Below are 17,073 nucleotides of genomic sequence, written 5' to 3' on the forward strand. Positions count from 1 at the left end.
AGCAATACAGTAGGCGCTCCAACAAAATGATCATAATGATGGTGTCACATACCATAAGTTGTCACGATAAACATATGCAAATACAGAGATTTATAGTATTGTCAAGAAAGTACTGGAAGAAGTCCATGTACCCTGCCATTGACCTGTGATGATGGTCATAATGACGTCATTCTAAAATGGCGGACGTAAACATGTCGGCCAAGCAGCAGCCTGTCATTGTTTCTGCTAAAAATGTGCCAAAGAAACGATTTGTGGGAACTAAAGGCAAGGCGAGGAAAAATGGATCGTCTTCTGGTATGTGATAGTTCACACTTGTTAGGGTATATTCTCGTGCTAGCTTAGAATTTGTTTATAATATTTCCTTTTTCTTCGGACGAAGGACGGATCATCGTCTGCTATTCGTATTGGGTCATTCCAGTTTGTATCCACACCCCCTACATGGATGGTTATAGTAAAAAATGTACTCCTCGGATTAGTTTTTGATAACACTTCCCTGGAAATATACAACGGTGTTTCAGAACTCCGGAAAACATTTTTTTTGCCAATACCCCCCTGGATTATCATTCCCCCAAATGTACCCCACGGATTTAACATTCGAAATTTACCCCTCGGATTTAACATCTAGTCTAATCTGAGGTACATTACTTGGTACCAAAATTCTGTTACAATCTCGCTCTCGCATAAGCGTTCCAACTCAGAAAAATGCGAATGCGCATGCCCGAGGTAACTAGGATACTTGGATGTCCAGGTGGTCAAATAGCTGCTCACGATATGACGGATTACGATAACTATATTTTCTGTACATTTTCGATGTATTACATTTTTTCACTATGAATGTGGTAATACATGTTTTATTGTTTTATTACAAACCGCCTATGTCATGTCAGAAGGTAGTAGCATCAGTCTCGCTATCTACGAGATGAGACTTGAATGGGATCTTAACATGATGTCACCATACAGTACTATGTGCGTTGCAAACCCCAAGTAATGTACCTCTGATCTAATACAGTGACCCCTAGGGGAGGCCCAGAATAGAAAAAAAGTTGCGGATACAAACTGCAATAACCCAGCCTTTCGGAAGCCCATAGTAAAATCATCACCCCGTATAATTCATTTATAGTGACTATCCTCCTGGAACAGAAAAAGTACATTATTTTACATTCTCCAGAATTATACCATCCATATGGGGATACAAACTGGAATGACCCATTTGAGCCTGCAGTCACTCAGCGCAACAAAGGCATTCTATGTACCTTTATCAATCAGCTAATCAACGAGCACAGTGCGCAACAACGTCATATGAAAACGTTCCATTGTTATTCAAACGGCCAAGAGAAATCTCAGTTTCAGTTTGAACCCAGGGGAACTATATACATGTATAATCAACTGTCCGCCCAGTTTCTATGCATTTTTTTTATGGTGGGGGGGGGGGGGTTGGTTGGTATTGGCTGGTATCTAGTGTAAGAAACAAACAAGGGATGAAGGCTTTTTAAAACAGCAGCAGTACTCAGTTTCAAAATGTGCTGTTTTTAATTTCTTTCCAGAAAAAAAGACTGTCAGAGTAGCCAACCAGATACCAGATGAAATAGTAAATAATGTTGACCTTCAAGATGCTATTAAACAGGTAGGTACAATGTAGTTTAAATATGATGATGACAAACACAGGGTCATGTTCTATGTTGTTGGTGCTGTAGTTCAGGATGTGTTTTGCTTTTTGTGGAGTGTAATTTACTTGTAATTAAATCTGTCACATTTCACTGAGAAGCTGTAGACATCTGATGGCTTACATCAATTTCAGAAATAAATATCTGATTCTAGATATATTTCAAATTTTACGTAAATACTTATTGCATCAAATCAGATAAGGTAGTTAAGATATTCTATATTTTGCAAACATTTGATCAAGGTCTGTCCAATAGAAATTTTTATCCATTTTCTCTAAAATTCTAATTCTAAAATTTTGCAATATAAACTTTTGTGTTCATGACTTTTCCCAAGGAAATCCATCATCTATCACATTAACCTATGAGTGTAACCTATACTAATATTTGTGTTTCTTGGTGTAGCTGCCTTCAAACTATAACTTTGAGATTTGTAAGACTATTTGGAAGGTGAAGACTGTTGGTGCAAAGCGTGGTAAGGAGATACAATCAATATTTTCCAGTTTTTAATTTATATTGACATGATTAGACATAGTTTAGCAAACAATTATTATCTTTCAATTGTTCAATAAAATTATTTCTATAAAAAGTTGCACTTTGAGATTATTCATAGTCTTGGAAATTCAATGCTAGGAAAGTGCAGCAGTTTAGGATGTTCTAAATTATTTCTAGTCCCGGTAATTTGGAACAGAGATACTCAACACTATTCTAAATTAAGCATTAGCAAACTGGATGTTGCATACGTATTTCACAAAATTTTCACAAATCCAGACAATGACTAATTTCACATAAAGCCAAAAAAGTATATGATTTTCTTTCTGGTCATCATGTGCTTCAGTTCAAAAGAGGTCTCACGACATTTTTTGAACATCTCTGAATCAAAAACAAAATGTTTTAATCTAATTATCTTAAGACCACAATGCAACTATAAGGTAACATAAGCTCATAAGATACTTGTTATATTTGTTACAAATTCTTATATAATAAAATATATCACATTTTGTTCTATTCAGTTGCATTACAGTTCCCAGAAGGCTTGTTGATGTTTTCCTGTGTCATTGCTGATATTATAGAAAGGTATTTAGGAATTAATTGATTTCTTTTATGAAAATAAAGAATCATAGTTAATTTATTATTATTTTAATATAATGTTTGCAACTGTCATAAAAGTTTATGATTTAAACAAAGTTAACACGAAAAACATGAATATCCCTGGTACTTGTATTATAATTTAGTAATTGTTTTTTTGTGAACTTGGCTTTATGCAAGAGTTATGTTTTCTAAATTAAAACAACTATACAAACATTAGCAGCTGGATGAATGTAATGTTGCTTAATGTACTATGCAGATTCACTGATGCTGATACTATAATAATGGGTGATGTCACTTATGGTGCTTGTTGTGTGGATGATTTCACTGCTAAGGCACTTGGAGCTGATTTGATGGTACATTATGGACATAGCTGTCTAGGTAATTCACTCAATTAAGTCAGTCACTAGCTTCTCCTTAGTTAAATAACCACTACAGCCAATCTATGTCTTAAATTGAACATAGAATCTGGATTCATACATAAGAAATTGTGCAATATGACTAGGAAATCATGCACTGCATCATTATTGAGGTCAGAGTGTATTTCTTTTAGCCAACTAGAGTATAGATAATACTGTACTGTGAAATACTTTATTTTAGCTGGAATTAATTTTCGCTGAAAAGGCATTTTGGTTGTTTTGTATGGAATTTATTTTCACTGATTTTTGACGAGTTGAATGTGAAATATAGGGAAAAAAGTATATTCGCTGGATTTTATTTTCACGGAATCATCCTTATAGCGAAAATAAATTCCAAGCGAAAATAAAGTATTCTACTGTACTTTAATAGAGGATTAAATCCATAGAAAATAAAATATAATGAAAATCCCTTTCTTCTATACTTCACTTTAAAATCACTAAAACATATAATACTGGTATACAACATTGCATTACCGTTGATTTATAATACTGCTTCTAAGTTTAATGAATTGGTGAAGGCTGCTAAGGTTTATAAATATATAGAAAATGCTAGCTGGTGATCATATAATAAGTCATTTCATGATTACGAATTACCACTTTGTATAAATTATGATATTAATGTGCATATCTTTGATATACCCACATAACATGAGATACAAAATGTGGATTTTTTTTTATTTCAGTACCTATCGATAGAACAGAAGGAATTACAATGTTGTATGTCTTTGTGGATATCAAGATTGACACAATGCACTTTATAGAAACAATAAAACATAATTTTACACCTGGGTCATCACTGGCTCTCGTCAGTACAATACAGTTTGTGACAGCTCTCCAGGTAGGTCAAAGGTCAATTGCCCACAATCCCTCCAAATAGGACAAAAAACGTAAACCATTCTGTTCTCATACTCTGAATGCCAAAGTAAACTTTTGTTGCCTCACGAAAAATAAACTTACAGTTCATACAATTCAAACTTCATAAGGTGAATTAAAACTATGGTTAATTAAACAGTAATAAATTATGGCATACTTACACGTTTTGAAATGCCAAATACCATTTCTCAGTTTGATGAGCTTATGGTATCCATCTATCTATCTCATGAAATTTACAGTGTGTAATTGTCTTCAGCTGTCATTTGTCAATTTGGTTGTTTCAACTTTTCAGGCATCACATCAAGAGCTGAGTGGTAGTTATAAAATTCTGGTACCACAAAGTAAACCTTTGTCACCTGGAGAAATCCTGGGTTGTACATCTCCAAAACTCCAGGATGTTGATGCTGTAATGTAAGTTTATAAAGTTTATAAAACATTTACCCGGGAAGATCTTCGTGCTTCGTTAAATTCTAAAAAAGATGCTTTTAATGGTTATAGATAGAAGCCATTTTTCAACGCCCATTACCCATGTATCTTTGCAGGTTTTCTTCAGTCATTGGCCATTTCAATGTCAGACATCCTTTAATGCTTTAGGATTTGTCAAGTTGTTTTCAATTCAATCGTAATTTGGAATTCATAAACATTTCATGTTAAACAAATTTGTGTTTTGATGAAATTCATGGTAATCAATAAAGCCAACAATATTTGCATGAAATAAACAAGTACAGAAATGATGTGATTCAGGAAAAACTTTTATTATTTAACCCTTTGATCTTTTGAGAAAAATATATTTTTGCTCAAGATCTTTAGCTGATAGGAAGTTATATCTATCTCGTCTAAATTTGATGAAGATATTTTAGAAAAATACATAAATATTTGCAAACATGCCAGGAACATCTATAGCATACAAAAGACAGGACACCTATATATGCATTTAGTTCATAATTAGAATTTACTATACATGCAACTTTAGCATTGTGTACTTTTTTTGAAAACTGTAATATAATATAGGTGAATTAAATTGTGGAGATTAAATTATGGAAAATGTGAATTATGGAAAAAGTTTTTACATGAGGTGAGCCATTCCTGGTTGTTCACTCATCTTGTATTATTGACATTTTCGCTTTGGTACTTTTGAAATATATTGAGCTGGCAAATAGTGTCTCTGATTTTGTATTGATGAAGTACCGGTACTCAAATGTAAATCAAAGACCATCAAGATGTTCAGACCAAATTTCTGTGATAGCTTTATTGCAATAACTCAATAAGTCACCAAAAATGATGCAAAATGTAAGCTGTATTCCTACTTATGAATATTTATTTCAGTTACCTTGGAGATGGACGTTTCCATCTGGAATCTATAATGATAGCCAATTCAGAGGTGGCAGCATACAGGTAAAAGTTTACTTGTGAAGACTTTACATCAACTCCTGTATTCAAGTTGTACTGTATGAGGGTATTCTGTAAATAACACAAAGTATGAATGCAGGTAGTAATGTCAGAAATGTTGCAAAGGATATTAGAATCTTGCACTGCTTGAGTAGATACTTTACACAAATTTATTCCACCCTATTTCTTACTTGTAGTCTCAATTTAATGGGGGATAACAACCCAAAATGCCAGCATAGAATAAACATAATGTGTGATTCATAGCACTAACCAAAGTATCATTGCATTCAGTGATATGATCCCATCTCTGTCACATTCTACATTGTCATTACGTCTGATGTCAAATAAAAAAATAGATATCGTAGTCTGTTTGCATCTAGTAACAAGCCACTGTTGTTTGCTAGAAACATGATTTTGGGACAGTCTAAACATTCACTTCTACCTATACAATGTAATGCATGAAATTAGTCTTTGGTCAGTTAATGGACCTCTTCTCATCTTATTTGTTCTAAGACATTACCGGTATACAACTTTTTACACGTAATGTTTTTGTAGAAAGGCTGACAACACTCTTATTGCCTGTTTATTATTCCTGTAGGTATGATCCATATAATAAAACATTTTCAAGAGAATATTATGAAACAGAAAAAATGCACTCAGTTAGGCAGTGTGCAATAGCAGAAGCTAGTAGAGCTAAGAAGTTTGGTTTCATTCTTGGAACTCTAGGTCGCCAAGGATCTCCTAAAATATTGGAGGTATGTACACATGTCACTTTTATATTATGAACATTCTGTAAAGTAGTGGGGGAACTGTTTTACTGGGTTGAGATTGCATACAGCTAAGAGACAAAATGCAGATTAGTAGAGTACAAAAATGATGTGATTTCCTCAATATTTTGTCTCGTTGTCGGCCGTTCTCATGTTGAAATTGCTCAGTCTGTTTTATAGTGTTACGATTTTACATGGATACATTTGATGTTTAAAAAGCAAGTCATGGTTGGTCATAGTATGCTTGATTATAAGTGAACTTTCCATAGGAAGTGTCTATGGTAATATGGAATATGGTAAGCCAACTGAATTTGGTTCAAACATCACACTTGTATGTTTGAAAGGTGCCAATCATTCTTTTTTTAAAGCAGAGGGAGTTGTCACCTGTGCATGTGTCAGATGGCCATAGCGCGTCATTGTTTACAAACAAGCTTCTACGCATGAGCCTTTGCGTTTTTAGTGTCTGTTGTTATCGTCGCTGGGGACTCAATTCCCGCGCCTGTGCAGGTGACGACCCTCCCACTTTAAATATTGCGAAAAAAAAAGAACAGCAAAATTTGTTCAGGATCATTACAAGTTCAGAAACTATTGATTTTTGTTGCTTGCCTTATCACTCAATACTGTAATAATCATCTTCATTTCATCCTAGCATTTACAAATGAAGTTGAAAGAAGCAGGACTGGAGTATATTGTGGTGCTACTATCAGAAATTTTCCCAGAAAAACTTAAACTGTTTCAGGACATTGATGCGTAAGTAATATTTTTGTATGATAGTGATAGTTGGTCAATGCCATATACAATTCAATCTAATACCCACTTGGAAGTTGGGAAAAAAGAGGAATAATTTTAGACTGTGCAAGGGTCCACTCTAGTGAGCTGCCCTCTGTCAAGTTGGTAAGGATTCTTTTGTTTTTCCTGGAAATAAACTAACTGTGAGTTCGAACCTTCTAAAAATAAACAAATGATAACATTTCTCACGAAGACAGCGATATTTTTCAATTTTTGAATTGAATGATGACAATTTATGCTGCTTACTAAATAGGATAGTTAAATGAGGGAGGAATACACATGTTTCTACAGTTATAGCATTCACTGCCAGTTGTTAAGTTGCTAACTGACTGTCTGAATAAGTAGCTGTAAATAAAAAAAAAAAGATAAATAATAAAGAGAGGTTTGTGTGACTAAGTGATTTTAATTGCTTGCAGGTGGATTCAGATAGCATGTCCTCGTTTATCAATTGATTGGGGCAATGCATTTAGTAAACCACTTTTAACAGCATATGAGGCGAGTACTATGTTAAAATTATATATTTTTTTATTTACTTAGTTATTGGTTTCATATGTGGAGTGTCTGTATTTTTTTATTATTTTGATTTAAAATGGCTGACTGGCGATTATTTTTTTTTCTGGCTTTGCATATCTGAAGTCATTTCTTAGACATGCTTTGATGAGTTTGGTTCAAACTTGATCAATGCACTTGATCAAAATGTGGCATATAAGTTCCTGACATTTCATTTGTCATATATCAAAAATAGAGGGGTTTGTGACATTCTGAATGACTTGTTTTATTTCAGGCATCTGTTGCATTAGGGAATGTGGAGTGGCAGAGCAGGTACCCAATGGACTTTTATGCAAATGACTCTCTTGGGCCCTGGACTGTGAATAATGAATCAAATCGCCCATCCAGGAACAGAAAAGCAAAAATTATAACTCTTAAAGAAAGTAGTGCAGATTCCTCAGATATTTTATTATCAGGAAAGTCCAAAGAAAGAGACTCTTCACCATGTAAGGAAGGATGCTCATGTGAAAAAAAGAAAGATAAAGAAAAAATCACTTCAAAATGCAACGATACATACTGACTTCTGCATTAGTTTTGGTATTTTCAATGTCAAGATTAGAACACCGAGCTGCAGATGATAAAATTTTTGTCATGATTAAAAGATCTTACTGAAAATAGAACTGACATAAAAAATAAAACATTGTTCATCACGTAAAACAGACTAAATATGAAAATGTGGCCAGACAATAACAATTTCAATTCCAACTGCATTAGGCTTACTTCGCCGTGGCTTCTTGATTATTTGTTGTGAATCGGGGAATTTATTGCCTGAACAAAGCTAAATTTTTTCAATGCCACAAATTATGAATCTGCATGTCACTGTAGTTTTTTTTTTATTGGTTTGTCAAAATCGAACATCTCCATGAATTAATCTCAGATATGTAGTGTTCAGTGAAAACATCGGATTGTTAATAATCAGTGACTGCTCATGCATAAAATCACTCCATGACTATTCTTTGCAAATGACGTAATGGCTGTCAAATTGTCATTAATTGACAACAGTGAAGTAATACAGAATTGATTTTACCCAAAAAATAATGTGCATTCAGAACAAATGAGTATTGTGTAATGTCATCTCAGAAAAATTGACATGTGGTGGGATTTATTGATTTTTATGACAAAATGTCAGTTATATTGAATCAGACCAATAAACAGAATTAGATATATATATATTGTATAGTCTGCTGTCTGTGTATCAACTTCATTGATCAGTATATGAATACAATGAAATACACTAACAAAACGATCATGATTTAACCATTTTTGGGGTTTTGGATGTACAGGACATGGGGAGGGCATTTTGAATGAATTGCAAACATTTTCGGGAGCCTTCAATCATGATTTTATCACATCTTTCAAAGTTTGTGTTTAGTTTTCAACACTGGGTAAGTTTGTCAACAACGTGCCAAATTGTATCAGGATCCCCTCTTTTTTTGAATTGTCATTACTCCATATTTTGAGGTAATTACATCTGCCATTACTAATTTTCTACCATATAACAATGTACATGTACAAATATGTTTATGGCTCTCCATACAGTAACAGTCAATACACTCAAGTCAAACATTACAAAGATAAGGCAGTTGAGTATATACACCTTACAGTAAGTAATAAATTGATACTTTCAGAGAACATACTGCAATTTTATTAGTAATACATTCTTGAACATTATCAGGTTATTGCAAGGGTAGTGCGGTTTTGCACTATCCTGACGTTATCACAAGTATACCACTAAATATGCACTCTGGCAGTATGGTGACTGCATCAACCAACACGTAGCAGATGTTGATGTGACCACATATGCTTGAGTATACTTTGTAGGATTTTCATGATTGATAACGGTAACCATATATTATACATCTTTCCTCTACTTTTAGTAATAATTTATTGAGAGATAATGGCCAAAAATGCCAGCGAAAAATGTTTTGTGCCATGTATGTCAATAATCTGGTACATGTGCATATACATTTTGGAGTGAATGTAGATACAACTTTTACAGAAAAGTATTTTATTGTTTCAGGTGCTTGATGTATAATAATAAATATACATCTCTCCAGGCAACCACTAAGTGTGATAAACCCAAAACATGTCAAATTTTTCACTTGATTTAATATCCCCAACTTGAAATAATCACATTGTTTGGAATTGTTTTTTCTATTATCATTGGTATGATGCAGATATGGTAAGCTGCAACTTATGGAAAGGCACTGATGTACATGTATGTATTATTTGCGTAGGTTCATATACAGGGTTTTGGGGCATGCGTAGAATGCGTGTTATTTCATAACCAACTTCTTGGGTCAATTTAATATGTGTCAATTTTGCTATCAGTTTAAGTATTACTGGTAGTTTGTATTCTAATTGTTACACCTTTTCCTACAATTTGAATAATAAAAAGTTCATTTTCAGACCACTCACCTATAGTAACCAATTATAGGCATCAAATATGAGCAACATGTGTATAACATGCGTCTTATGTGACAACCTTTTTGAAAATATTGAATGTATGAGGATGTATGTATGTTTTTAATAATAAAAAATCATAAAAAAATACAGAAAAACAAGTTTCAACTCTGAATATTTGTATATTTAAGACTGCACAAGTTGGAGTTTTCTTTTTATGCATTTGGAGTAGGGTTTGTAGTTACTTGTCTAAAATCTTCTTTTTGCCAAGCCCAAATTTTAGCACCAACTTGAGAAGAACATAGAAGAAGAGTCCAGTTAACAATGACTTTGGCTCATAGAAAACAAGTATTATTCCTAACATCACAAGAGCTCCTAACATAAATTCAAACAGATTGTGCCCAGTGACACCTTGATACACTTTCACTGGTTGCATATTTGGTTCAATGTTTTCCATTCTCTTCTGTAAAGCACCTTGAATGATATCATTCTCTTCATCAGATAATGACCTAACTCTGTGTAATTTTTTTTCCTGGATGACTGCAAGTCCTGTTCTTGACTTCATGTAAGAGTTGATGAATTCCATTTTTTTCTGATATTCCAAAAGGTTATCACAATCTTTACTTTCAACTATTCTAGTAGTTTCTGCAACTGCTTTCAATTCCGTGACAATAAACGTGGGAAGTTTGTTAGTCGTTTCCAGCTGCTGGGCGATGTCTGATAAGCTGTTCAGGTCAGTTTTGTATAACTTTCTGAGAATGTTGACAAGGCGGTGTGAAGCTCTGACAACAAGTTCATATTCATTGGTACAGTGCAAGATGTAATCAGACCAGACATCCATGGTGGTGTGACTCTGTTCAAAAGATGGCAAAATAAAATGATTAAAAATAACTCACTAAATAACTTGCATCTGACCAATGAAATTGGGGCCCAAATTTCCAAGAGTATAACATTTTTTTCAAGGACACATTTGTTGGTAGAAAATGTGTAAAAATTTTGCTGTTCTGGTAAACCATGTGGTACTAGTATATGACAAATGTATATTTCTTATCTATAGAGTTAAGCTGGATTGAACAAATGTATGACATGTAGTATTTGATATGGGTCCCATAGCTACGTACACAATGTGTGAAGAATATATTGTTTAGATGAAATTCTATATGTGCTGCACGACAGACGCCAACCTTTTTTTTAAATATTTTTTTTTTTTTTTATGTTAACCACATATATAAATACATAAATTCATCCCATCAAAAGAGCTATCAAACTTTGAATGAATTGTATGAGATTAAGATGTGTGGCTTAATTTCTTATGATCACTGACCAAAAGCAAATTAAAAATTTATCAAAATCCCAAGTCTACTTTTGTAAGAAAATGAACTTCCATGATTTTCTTCCATGTTTTGGCGGGAATCATGGAATTCAATGTTGTATTTTATTTGTTTGAAAATTGAGTCAAAGTATGTACATGCATGCACATCCAAAACCTGCGTTTGTGACATGCTTCAGATAATGACCAGTTGCTCATAGTGACCGCCTTTATGCAGTTCTAATGCAATTGAAGGGAAGTAGCCGCCACGCCATGCATGCACGAGATATATGGGTCTGGTATAAACAAAGATGGTGACTTTGACTTGTGCAGAGCAGTACAAACTGAGAAGGTACAAAGATTTAATGGGGTATTATAAGGTGATTAGAAGGTATGGAAGTTGCACAAAGGGCAAACCCCATACTTGTTATTTCCATTAGAAGAGCGCATTGGATTGTGGGAAAATCAATGTTTATCAACACAAATGTCGCACATACGTGGCGCAACGACCCCGCCCTTTAACATGTAGTCAATGACTGCCATTCTGACACCAGTTTCATGAAATAAACCTGTGCACAAAAGCCAAAAAATGGAAGTTGGTTGCATGTATATCTTTTACACTGATATTTTCAATGTAATCAAAGCAAATATAATATTATTTATTCTCTGTCATCAAATATCCGTTGACAAATTACCCCTTAAAATCGCTATACATATTACATCTTGACGATTGGTCAACACAATGTTCAACAGGTGTTACAAATTGGCAACTAAACTGTTACAATTTACTTATGATATTGTATTTCATGCAATTAAGCTCTTGTGATACCGATTTTGTTGAAAGCGATTCCATGAAAATTGCACGAAACTAAACTTCAAAACCATATACTGTCCCATATACGTTTTTGAATAAATCTAAACCGAAATTTGCCCCATGGAATACACAATGACTGTCGTAACTAAAGTCGGTGAAGGATTTCAAACATTGTAGCCACTGATACGCATCGAGTAAGTTAATGGCAAGGTTCACAGTCAAAGTAATATTTAGATGAACACTGGCTATTAAAAGTAGGACCAAGTAGGAACAACCCTGTCACAACATGATGACTTCACCTTACCCTACAAAATAGACAGTACATACGTACTCGTTCATAACATGTTCTACAAACCTTCGACTCTCATTCAAATGCGAACAACTAAAATACTGACAGGGCCCGATACCAAACTTGCCTTTGATAGACTCGAAAAAGACGGCGATTTGCTTTCTCCGGGAAGAACGGGTTGACAGGCTACAATGTGGGCCTCTTTCTAGCTTTGTGTGTTTGTGTGCAAGTTATTTGCATACGAGGTTATGAATACCTTGAGCGGGCCCAGTACATCGACCTCTGCAATGGGAGAAAACAGACGCACTCTCTAGATGTGTGTGTATATATTGATTTTTTTAGGTAAGTTTAAGTGAAAATTTTAAGTAGTTTATAATCTTCTGTTGAATTAGGCTGCAACTGATATGTGTTTACTGATGTTAATATATTGAGGAAATTGTTCAAGCCCACAGCTGCCTCATACCACAGGCCGACGATCCACGCACAGACAATCGGTAACACCGTGTTACCAGACGACTGTGCTTCGTACCACGGACCTTGTAGATTCGTGCTAATATCGATAGCTTTGTCATTTTTAACAGCAAAGCCTAAAGTAATTGCACAGTTATAATCGTTTTATTACACTCTGCTTAAATAATGGTTTTGACCTGACCTCTGTAGTGGGTGCGCCCTCTGTCGACTGACACGGGGTAGTGGCCCTGGGGGGAACATTACACATTGTATAGTATCAAGTGTACATTGTTTCGTGGAAAGTAAAATCATAGACTTTAGAAAAAAGTGAAATGCAAAGTACCATGTGAAGGTGCTGTATAGTAAAGACAGAACATAAATATGTTACAAATACAAAAAACACATGAACAATAATTATAAAGATATATATATTAATGTATATAACTGGTGAATTTAACATCTAGAAACAGTCTTACTTTTTATCTTATTGATAATTTATTTAAATTTTAAATCCAATAAATCATTAATATTTAAGATTTAAAGTGAATTTACGTAACTATATCCATGTATATTTTATTACTTATACCAGCAGTCTGACATGGATTTAAATTAGATATATATCAAATGGCACAATACTGATTAAGGGACGACGTCAAAAGATCGATGTCGTTTAAAAAACTTATTTCCTTTAGTTTGGGGGTGGGGGGTTTTGACCACAAAAAGTTTCCATCCTACAAAAACGATTTTATTTTTTAATGAAATAAAAAAAATCTTGGAGTATTTGTAGTTCGTTTTGTTTCTATCCAATCATGGACAGAAATAACCGAAAAAGGAAAAAAAAACAGAAAAATGGTTTGGTTCGAGTGTAAATCTGTGCGTCAAATGAGGTGCATTTGTAAAATCTTTTTACACCAACCCGACAAGCAACTGCTATGCAATACTACTGTCCGATTATCAATTTGTATTTAATGGTGAATGTAGTCTGACGCCATGACCAATATTTATCAATTAAGTTTCAGTGGGGGGTAGGGGGGGTTTGGAAAAAAACTAAAGGAATTAAGTTTTTTATCTGACATCGATCTTTTGACGTCGTCCCTAATTCTGATTATATGCAGGTACATCATTACTAGATTTGTTTTCAGGGAATACAAATTTATTTCCATCTTTAAAGCAATTCTTCTCTTTAATGGAATTCCTATCACAACCAATGCTTGTACGCTAGTTCGTTTCAGAAACCGAGCTCGCATTGAAACATGGGGCAACAGTTTTCATCCTACCTTCGTGATGTATTTGATGAGATGGCGTATCAATCAGATCCAATCATCTGGACCAAATTAGAGTACGAACTCATTATCGTAATTCACGATCGGTTAAGAGATGTTCTCGTGGAAACGTTTGATGCCAGTGAGGGGACTTTACAGGATGTTACAAACCAGCTATGCGATGATAGACTATTACCAAGGCCAATTGGACAAATATTTCTGGACATCGATCATATAAAAGAGCGCTTTGTGGTAAACTCTGAACCTCTTCGAGATTTTCACCGGGAACCCTTCATCCGTGATTACATCACAGTCTTACGTGCCGTCGAGGGCATGAAACGAAGTGGACTGACTGGCCAGGCGCATGCATCACATGATTTAGAAGTTGACTGTAAACTAAAATCAGATCGATTGAAATGGTTTGCCTATTCTGCTATCACCGTCACCGCTCTATGTGCTATATTTTGTCTTCCTGTAGTCATTATAGCACTGGGGATTGTCATCATGTTGTTTCATAGACGACCGTATGCTCTTATTATGTGGATCGGAGTCACCTGGTTTTTAGTGTTGTTGGTTTTATTGGACAAAAAATCAGGAAAGTGTCCTTGAATCTACACTAATATTGGTCAAAAAATATTTAAAAGCAATATCAAATTTCATTTTGCAAAGCAAAAAGTTTCTTTAAGTGAATGACAATAATCAAATAAAAAGTGGTGGTACCAAACATGTTTCCATGGAAACAATTTATCCACAATGTTACTAATCACTAAGGCCATCTTTAAATAAAAAGATGATCTAATTTTAACTCTTGTGTGTACAAATCAAACAATGGGAGTCTTTGGGGTTACCTTTATCTGTATGTCTGTTCCACCAGTATCGAAGAACCTCTGTCCGAAATTCAATTAAACTTGGTATATAGATACTCTTGGATAATACACAGAGCTGAAAACTTTTTAGTTGACATTCATGCATATTAATGATCCTATTTGTATAATAATCATTCAATTTTCAGCTGTTCCACATATTTCTCCAGAATCTTTCAAAATGTTTCAATGAAATCTAATACACAGATGCATTGGAATAATTCTGATATATTGTTAAGTTATGGTATAAATTTGTGCTTATTAATTGCCTAATTTGCATAATAATTAGACAATAATTAGTTATTTCAGTAATACATCTAGAACTGTTATCAGATTTCAATGAAACATAGTACACAGATTAATTGATTTATTTATTTATTTATTTCACCAGAAAATTATGTATTCAATAATTAAGATATATAAAGGGGAAAATGAATATACAAGGTAATATGTACACAATTTGAATAATTCTGGTGTGGACCATGAAAATAGTTCAGCAGAACTAGTCTAGTTCATGGCCCTGTCACTTAAAATAAATAAACTGGTATGGTAACATAAACGAGTAAGTACTTGATCAGAAAAATACATGAGTAAATTCAATATCTAAGTCAAAACAAAATAGCGCTAAGTGGTATGTAATAAAAGGCAACTAGCAGATTGCTAACCAAGTAATAATAAATAAATAACTATTATTGCCATTACTTGATTTCCCATTTCCTAATTTTAGAAAGTAATTGTCATACAATATATGATAAAATTAGCACTGTGTGGCTCGATGTCTCACCAGAACCACCACCGTGGCACACCGGCAAAGCCCAACATGTGGATATGGTCAGGTACAACATGGACGATTTTCCTCCCCCTCCTCCCCATGGAACGTCAGTTAGCAACGTCCTTAATAGATAATATCCAGATAATATTTAGATCTGATAACTTTTTGGTTGGCATCTATGACTATTAATTATCTAATTTGCACAAAAATTAATCAGTTTCTGCTATTTTAGTATCTCAAGAACGTAGAACATGCTTTGAGAATTGTGATTCTATATATAACATCGTGAATTGACCACAGAAGAATCTGACACACAGGAAGAATGATTGTAACTATGGATTCAGGTCAGGCACATTTAGAAGGGAGTCCGTTCACAAAATTGTTGTTGCATACACACATATTGAATAGTACAATGTGGCAATGGTGCTAACCAAACATTCTGCATCTGTCTCTGTATGTGACACACTCTTTAGGCTATATATCTGCCAACCTGAAATGTCACAAATCTAGGCACTGTCTGGAAGGGAGAATCAGTCAATCAGAGATTCTCAATAATTGTTTACACTAAGCAAGCAGCATTGAAGAATGTCATTTAACATGGAAACAGATTTAGATAAAACTTTGCAAATTAAACTACTGTGACCCATAGTTCATTCTAATAAAGCTCCACTTGCATTTTTGCCTTATGGATGTAGTAGTAGTTTTTTTGGTGATTGTTAATCAAAATAAACTGTTCATACTTATTGTAAAATATAGAATATAGTAATATCTAATGATTCTATCAAAATTTCAGAGCTCTATAATTAATAGAACATATTTAAACAGTGGTCAAATCTTACAACCCACATTGGTATGATGACTAAATTTGCATATTTGCATGTATTTTAAATAATTAATAAATCACACAGTCAAGTATGAAATAAATTTAGAACATTTTTGGAAACTTTCTAATCATATACTTTTACTGGATGTCAAAACGTTGGTCACAGGATTTCATGCTCATTCAAAAATGTGCAACTCTACTATTTATCTACAATATGCAATTTAGGGTATATGTTTGTTTTAATTATGACATCAAAATTATCAATCAAACGAGTACTAATACTTAGCAGGCACTCATCAGATTTCTTAGTCAGCAATTTTTTTAAAAAACATTCCAAAGATTTCACTATCTGATTGTAGCAATGCATAACATCTTCTGGTGAAATTTAGTCATTTGAAAGAAGCTAAAAGTTAAGCAAAATCGCTGTGACTGTTTCTTTAAGAAATTTAAGAAATAAAATTGTTGTATCTCTTAATCTTCAATAACATATTTATTATGTAGCAGTCATGTGACAACAAGGTTGCATCTAACGTAACATACATTTTTAATTAG

At 33.8% G+C, this 17,073-nt stretch overlaps 3 protein-coding genes across 4 annotated transcripts; 2 read left to right on the forward strand and 1 right to left on the reverse strand.

The window, feature by feature from the left end:
• Positions 1-173: 173 nt before the first annotated feature.
• LOC100378925 (2-(3-amino-3-carboxypropyl)histidine synthase subunit 1-like) lies at positions 174-8,706 on the forward strand. Its single transcript, XM_002738446.3, has 12 exons — positions 174-294; positions 1,545-1,624; positions 2,067-2,136; positions 2,675-2,738; positions 3,010-3,131; positions 3,853-4,007; positions 4,335-4,453; positions 5,369-5,437; positions 6,030-6,186; positions 6,848-6,948; positions 7,404-7,482; positions 7,772-8,706. Exons 1-12 carry the CDS (start codon positions 177-179, stop codon positions 8,054-8,056), a joined length of 1,419 nt encoding a protein of 472 aa, XP_002738492.2. The 5' UTR covers positions 174-176; the 3' UTR covers positions 8,057-8,706.
• A 452-nt stretch (positions 8,707-9,158) lies between these two features.
• Positions 9,159-12,576, reverse strand: LOC144359191 (uncharacterized). 2 transcript variants are annotated; one of them, XM_078012399.2, is made up of 2 exons: positions 12,479-12,576; positions 9,159-10,792 (listed from the first exon to the last, which is right to left on the reverse strand). In XM_078012399.2, the coding sequence occupies exon 2, from the start codon at positions 10,778-10,780 to the stop codon at positions 10,181-10,183; it is 600 nt and encodes a 199-aa protein (XP_077868525.1). In that variant the 5' UTR covers positions 10,781-10,792; positions 12,479-12,576; the 3' UTR covers positions 9,159-10,180. The 2 variants fall into 2 exon arrangements, with proteins under 2 accessions (XP_077868525.1, XP_077868526.1); XM_078012400.2 differs by having other exon boundaries at positions 12,418-12,576.
• Positions 12,577-12,616: 40 nt separating this feature from the next.
• LOC144359190 (uncharacterized) lies at positions 12,617-15,627 on the forward strand. Its single transcript, XM_078012398.2, has 2 exons — positions 12,617-12,693; positions 14,024-15,627. The coding sequence occupies exon 2, from the start codon at positions 14,055-14,057 to the stop codon at positions 14,670-14,672; it is 618 nt and encodes a 205-aa protein (XP_077868524.1). The 5' UTR covers positions 12,617-12,693; positions 14,024-14,054; the 3' UTR covers positions 14,673-15,627.
• Positions 15,628-17,073: the final 1,446 nt, after the last annotated feature.

Source organism: Saccoglossus kowalevskii, chromosome 16, assembly GCF_978046115.1.
Source record: "Saccoglossus kowalevskii chromosome 16, keSacKowa6.1, whole genome shotgun sequence".
Taxonomy (NCBI): Eukaryota; Metazoa; Hemichordata; class Enteropneusta; family Harrimaniidae; genus Saccoglossus; species Saccoglossus kowalevskii.

Excerpts from the sequence above, each read along its gene's own strand:
- LOC100378925 (XM_002738446.3), top strand. The coding sequence starts at position 177 with ATGGCGGACGTAAACATGTCGGCCAAGCAGCAGCCTGTCATTGTTTCT. Across the intron at positions 295-1,544 it reads GAAAAATGGATCGTCTTCTG|AAAAAAAGACTGTCAGAGTA; the intron begins GTATGTGATAGT and ends ATTTCTTTCCAG. Across the intron at positions 3,132-3,852 it reads TTATGGACATAGCTGTCTAG|TACCTATCGATAGAACAGAA; the intron begins GTAATTCACTCA and ends TTTTTATTTCAG.
- LOC144359191 (XM_078012399.2), bottom strand. The coding sequence starts at position 10,780 with ATGGATGTCTGGTCTGATTACATCTTGCACTGTACCAATGAATATGAA.
- LOC144359190 (XM_078012398.2), top strand. The coding sequence starts at position 14,055 with ATGGGGCAACAGTTTTCATCCTACCTTCGTGATGTATTTGATGAGATG.